The sequence below is a fragment of the Papaver somniferum genome, chromosome 3 (genome assembly GCF_003573695.1).
Source record: "Papaver somniferum cultivar HN1 chromosome 3, ASM357369v1, whole genome shotgun sequence".
Classification (NCBI taxonomy): Eukaryota; Viridiplantae; Streptophyta; class Magnoliopsida; order Ranunculales; family Papaveraceae; genus Papaver; species Papaver somniferum.
The window spans coordinates 115,792,538-115,799,375 of NC_039360.1; the positions used below are offsets into that span (position 1 = coordinate 115,792,538).

General features: G+C 37.0%; 1 protein-coding gene across 1 annotated transcript; it reads right to left on the reverse strand.

The window, feature by feature from the left end:
* Positions 1-5,028: 5,028 nt before the first annotated feature.
* On the reverse strand, positions 5,029-5,831 carry LOC113361563. Its single transcript, XM_026604769.1, has one exon. It carries the CDS (start codon positions 5,700-5,702, stop codon positions 5,205-5,207), a length of 498 nt encoding a protein of 165 aa, XP_026460554.1. The 5' UTR covers positions 5,703-5,831; the 3' UTR covers positions 5,029-5,204.
* Positions 5,832-6,838: the final 1,007 nt, after the last annotated feature.

Here is a 6,838-nt window from a genome sequence, read left to right on the forward strand (position 1 = left end):
GTTGTGGCCTGCGGTGGAGAGTTCGAATATTAAGCATGATAAAGTTATTGTATCTGCATTTTGTGAGAGGTTCTACGGAGAGACTGATACAATGTTATTCCCATTCGGTGAGATGACGATACCTCCCGATGATGCTCATCAAATTCTAGGCCTCGAGGTTGAGGGAAAAGCAGTCAGTGAGGGCTTCGATGATGATTTTTCTTTCAAGGATATTTACAAATTTAGCCAGAAATTGTGCCGTTGGAGTCAGATTGAGACGGGGTCTATACTTGAGAAGAAGGATGGTCGTCTAAGCAGGAAGTTTAATCTGAAGAAGTTGAGGGACACATTATGTGACACCAAGAAAATCTTTGATAAGGAAGGAAGGGTGAACCCGGTGCGAATCAATGCTACCGCGTCAGGTTATTTGCTATATGTCCTGGGCAAATGTATCTTCCCCGACAGTTCCAGAAGCTTGGTCGACGCCAGTTATATGCAACTATTGGATCCCTTAGATAAGATGCATGAGTATTCTTGGAGTACTGCGGTGGTCGCCTTCTTGAACAATGAGTTGACAAAGGGTTCTAGGGAACTCACTGCGCAAGTTAACGGAAACATATGTCTCTTCCAGGTAATTTTATTGTCTAAATCATTTATATTTGCAAAATTCTCGTAAGATAAGATTCTTACTGAACTTTTTTTTTGCATAGGTTTGGATATATGAGCACTTCCCTTCTTTGGTGAAAGCCAACTCCTACATCAAAGTGGATGAGAATGTTGCGATTGATAAGCCAAGAGGACAAAGATACAGTTTTAAGGGTGGTCAGGATAAGGAAATGCCGCAAAATCTTATTTAACTCTGAATTGCCATCGACAAATTGACTGCATATGATGTGTTATTTGATCCGTATCGAGATGCTAGAAATCAAGGTTTAATCCAAAGGAGAGATGAAGTTGCATTATATTATGGACCCTTAATGACTGCAGATGGTGGATATTCAATGTACGATCCACATCGGGTAATGAGACAATTGGGTTACGTCCAAGAAGAACCTCATTTCGATGAAGATAAGCCGTTCTTTACTGTGTTAAATGCTAATTGCTCCACGTCCCAAAAAACTATTAACGTTGCTTACGATCCACCGCCAAATCAAGAACATTGGGACGATAGACGTGGTCGTATCATCGATGTTAGTCTTTTGGACGAGGTGACCAAAGGTAATGAAGATAGTGAGAAATACATGACGTGGTAATTGCGTTGGGCTCGTCCTACTATGATTAGGAAACCGACTGCTGAAGAACTGGCTCGTATCAAGAAGATGGCATCAAAAGACCCAACAATAAGTCTTAAGTTCTTTGTAAGTATTTTAGAGTTGCTCTTACTGTTTTAAGATTACATTATCGAATCATTCTATTAATTGTTTGTTGTTTAATTGAAAATAGAAGGAGCAGTTGAAGACCTTTGTGAAGGTGTTGTGTTGCGCGAAAGACAGAGGAGAGCCTTTGTCGATTAAAGAGAAAAGCAAGCGCATTGACTATGCTTGCAATATTGACAATGAGGATGCCCATGAATTGTTCAAGCAAGTTGATGCTGAAGTAAAGAGGGAAGAAAAAGCCAGGAGGGAAGCACAAGCTAAGATGAATGCTGACAAAAAGAGGGCTCGTAGTGGTCGTGGTGGTGAAGGTAGTAGTAATGGTGGTGTTCCTAAACGGGGTCGTGGTCGTGGTCGTGGTGGTGAATGAATGCAGTCTCTAGTTTATTTCTGGTTAACGTTTGGACAAATGTTTTTTTTTTAAGGTTTATGGGACATGTTTTCGTATTTTGTACAACAAGTGTTGGATTTCTGGTTGTTGAATGAATGGTTTGTTTAGATATGTAAAGTTTCAATACATATGTCGGCATGCTTTTTTTAAGTTACAGTGTCGACCACACCAGGGTCGGCAAGGTTTTGAACTTTCAGACTGCCGGTCCTGACACCAGAAATTATTTGCATACCAGGGTCGGCAGGGTAATCATATGAAAACCTAGCCGGCTGTTAAGAAGCCGGCAGGGTATTATATTATCGACCCTGTCGGCTATGTGTTGCAGAAGATACCTTCTACTGATGCCTAAAAGCATCATAAAGTCAGCATGGTTAAAATTATGTTCCCTGCCGACCACTTAACAGCCGGCACTCTAGTGACCAAAAACCATTTCGACGGTTAAACAGAAAATTGCATGAATTCCTGATGCCTAAAAGTCATATGGTCGGCATGGTAAGAAAATTTCTACCCTGCCGGCCGTATCGTTGTCGGCATGCTAATGACCAAATATAGTTCTGGCGGATAGACAGAAGAAAATGTTCTCCTGATGCCTAAAATCATCATAAGGCCGGCATGGTAACAAAATTCCGACCCTGCCGGCCGGACTTAGTCGGCAAACTGGGGAAAACAAACCTTGCCGGCAGTTTTAAAATTCAATTTTTTTCTAAGTACAATTGCATTGATTGACTTGTACTTATGCACTATAACGGCCAAATTTGGGAACCATCATATAAATACACTACTTATCTCCACAAAACAACACACAACTATTTGCATATACTCTCCAAAGCTCATATCATCATACACTTCATCTAACTCACCCAATAGCTCTCTACATATAACAATGGCTTCATTTTATTCTAATGAAGATTTGGCAATCACCAAAGCTTGGTATGCGGAAAAACAACTTAGACGTCAATCCTCCGAAAGGGTGGATTCCACAACCTTTTGGGCTAGGGTACACAACAAATTTAGCCAAGAGTTTGGGAATCCTGATGCAAGAAGTGTTCAAAAAGTCCATGAGAGGCACATAGTCATCGAAAACGCGATACTTGATTTTTTTTAGCTCTCCAACCTCGTATTTTTAACACTCGCCCCTTCACCTTGTCCATTGCACAATTTGTAAGTAATTTTGTGGTTTTTTTTACATAACCCATGTTGTTTTGTATTCCAATGAAACACCACTAACAAATGTAGGTTTGTTTTTGTGTTTTTGTATCATGAAGTCGTGAAAGCGCGCTGCTTGGAGGAAAAGGGGGAAGCATTCGCGTTCGATGCAAGATATCACTTCTTGGCAGAAAGAATCCCGGAGGATAACCCGGACTACTTGGATGTTGTATCCTCTTCAGAGGAGGAAGATTGATGGCTTTAGAAGTTTTTGTATAGGTTTTTTGGGTAGATCTCTATGTAAACCCTCACGAGACTATAACTCGTCCACTAGGGTCGCCTAGGGGTTCAAAGGCTTGATGCACATGCTAAGTGCATTCGTTTTTTCGTCGACAAGGAGTTGTATTTTATGTTTCAATCAATGTAGTGACCAAAATTGCATGAATAAAGTGAATTGCATCTTCCCATATTCTGTTTTCTGTTTGGTATGAGTACAAGTCGGCAAGGTTATAAATCCTTATCATGCCGACTACATGTCAGCCGGCAGTGTTATACATTATGTGCATGCCGGCCGACATGGTAGGAAATATTTACATGCCGACCGTAAGATTGTTGGCCCAAGATAGTCGGCGTATTTTTCATTCAAAGACCATTCCGGCCTAAGAAGGGCCGACATTTTCTTCATCCAAGGACCATGCCGGCTGTATTTGGTCGGCATGTTATTCAAACGTCGACCATGCCGGCGAAACATAGCCAACACCTTATTCAAACGTCGACTTTGCCGACCATTCACATTTTCAAAACCAAATTTTTTGATCGAACTCGAACTCATAAGACAGACTAAAGGTTTAATCTACTGAATTCATAATCTCAAAATTTAAACTAAACTCAATTAATTAACCTAATTAGAATTTTTAGTGTTAATTAAATAAGGGCATATTAGCCATTTAGAAAATACAAGTTTAAGGGGTGGCTTCTTTTACTTCATAATGTCTTGGGTTTTGTCTCATTAGGTATACCCCAATTAATCTGGGTATACCCCAATTAATCCAGGAAATAATAGTCTTAAGATTTTTATTTTGTTGATTTTTTATTGGGCGTTCTTTTATATACCCCCATAAAATACTAACGGTACCCCCATTAGTTAGTTATGGTAGTTTTAATTTGGTTAACATGAAAATCATGAAAGTATTCAAAATTTTGAGTTTGATACCCCCTTTCAAAAATTTATTATACAACCATATATATAGACGTAAAATTATATTTCTAAATACGCAAAATCTTTCTTCCAAATATAGAACATTATTTTGACTGCGAGATTAATTGTGAGATTATATACTAAAAATACTATATCTTATGGAAGAACATAGAAAACCCTAGTTAGGTAAATCAACTATGGAATTGTTAGAATCCCATTTGGAAGGTTCGGGGATTGAATCATATTAAGATGAACCGTAAGGCATTTTATCAAATCATGTTTAAACAAAACCCACAAATCAAAATCTCTTTAGAATCCTTAAATTACAATCGATTGCAAAGAAAATTTTTAAGGCATTTTATCAAACGAAGAAGGTATGTTGTACAAAACAATAAGTTTTCAAATTAGGCTAAATAAAGTATAACATAAAATTAATATCAATGATCATGAGTTCATGAATCATGATTGTTTTATTCATAACCTCTATAAACTATTCATTTTAATTCTCCTCATCCATCACTATTGATACAGTAACAAGAAATTAACCAGACGAAAAATTTTATTCCCAAAGAAGAGAACTAAAAAGCCAAGATTAGGATTTTTTGCGAGCTAACATTAGCTTCAGACATTTCATTATTTTGTGTAGAGGAAGTGAACAAATTCCAAAAAAAAATTTAAAGTTCGAGACTTTTACAAAGAGAAGAAAGAAGAACAAAAATTCTGTAATAAAGATGGGTTTCTGTTTTTATTTCTAATTTGTTATTCGGGGGTTAATTATTTTTTAAATTTGATGGGATAGGTAGATAAATGTTGGGAGCATATAGATAAAGGGGTATAGTTAGTATTTTTGGGTATATAGAAGAACACCCTCTTTTTTTGTTTATCAACTCGGTGTTTCCCATTAAAGTTGCTCGAAGAATAATTTGTAAAGTACTCTCTCGTCAAACCAACAAATCAAAGAATAATAAATATCCATTACATGTGATTCTCTGTAATATCTGAAGACAGTCCATGACATCTTCAAAAATATCTGTAAATATCTGTAAAAAGCTAACTATTTCAAAAAGTGGAAAAAAATATCCGAAATATCTACAAATCTTAATGATTTTGATGATTTCTATTCCGCAATTGCCCCTAATTTAGAGGTAAAATCACGCCCTTTTCCACCACTTTTTTTCCTTCTATGCTCTGTTATTAATCCACTACCATTGTTATCTTTTGCAGTTCTAATGGATGCTGATTTTCTCTCGCTGATTGTTGTGTACGTAACTGGTTTAACCTGTTTCCTGTTATAAGAATAACCAATGCTTTTCATTAGAGCAGAACTAGCTTTAACAGCTAATGAAGCCATTTCTTCAGATGTCAATGGGTATTTAAGTTTACTCAATGGTAAAGCAAAATAGATTTGTCCCAATTGAAGTTCTTCATCTTCATGCATGGCTGATACTTGATTATCAAATTCCATTTCGTCCGAATTGCATATGAAACAGTTTTGATGCTTTTGCAACACGTATGATACTTTCACTTGGTAGGAGTACTCTTCTAGTTTCCCATCTTGACTTATCAATTTCGCTGTTGCAATTTGTGTGGATTCCATTGAACTGCAGATACCCATTTTGATACTTGTCTTCTGTTTTAGTTGATTTCAATTGTTTGAGAAGCGAGAGAGATGAGCTTTGGGTTGTGTTTTGTAGAGAGGAAATGTAGAAATGAGATGATTAAAGGAGAGGTGGATGGTTGGGTGTATTTATATGATTGTTTGTGTTTTTGAATAGTTTGTAGAGATTTCCAACCTGTCAAACAATTCATTTAACAGGCTGTATAACTGCGTTCAAAACAACCCCTGTATGTATTCATAAATTACGAAAACAAGGACTTGCTTTATTTATGAGAGAGGTGCTGCTGATTCCGATTTTTACTCTGATCAGTGGTTTTGGATTAAGCTAGCGTCTCTTCGATTTTGTCATTTTTTGAGTGTTAAAGAAGGTCTGGGCACGTGGTAATTTTGTGTTTTTGTGCACCATTCACACTAGCTAGAAGCTAGTGTAGTCAGTCGGTGCAATGCAGCAGTGAGTTCCCCGTCCTTGATAAGTGGTAGCGGATACGTGGGAGAAAACTCTATCAATCTTACTGGCATTTGGTCAAGTTAATCTACAAGTCCGATCAAACTTCTTCCACTTCTCTCGATGCATGTCATTGTACACAACATCAAATATGGGTAAATCGATGAATAGAGTTCCCGATTTCAACAACACTGAACAAATTCGTAAATACATGGTGTTGCCAAGAGGCTAGTTATCTAGAAATCACCTACACGTCAATTGCAATAGTAACTTGCGCCGACTGTTGGACAAAAATTCTTTACCGACTTCAAAATCAAAACCGGAGGCACAACAAACTTTCTTTACTGTCTTTAGAATTGTTGTGGGATAACATGTTAACGTGACATATGAGCGAGTCTCGAAATTAGGTCACAGTCACTGGTTCATTATTGTTATTATTTATTTATTTATTATCAGACAAAATTTTGTGTTAAAAAAATTTGGAATTCAAATCATTGGGTCATTCATATCATCATCCAATAATTTTATTCATCAGAACTAGTAGTAAAACACTAAGGTGACCTGTAATTTGCAGATGATCTTATAGTGTTCTTAGATGATAGTGTTGATTAGATAACGAACCTAAAGAACATCTTATTTGCTTTTGAGCTTATTTCAGGATTAGAAGTTAACTTCAACAAAAGTGCAA

Coding starts and splice junctions, on each gene's coding strand:
- LOC113361563 (XM_026604769.1), bottom strand. CDS start 5,702: ATGGGTATCTGCAGTTCAATGGAATCCACACAAATTGCAACAGCGAAA.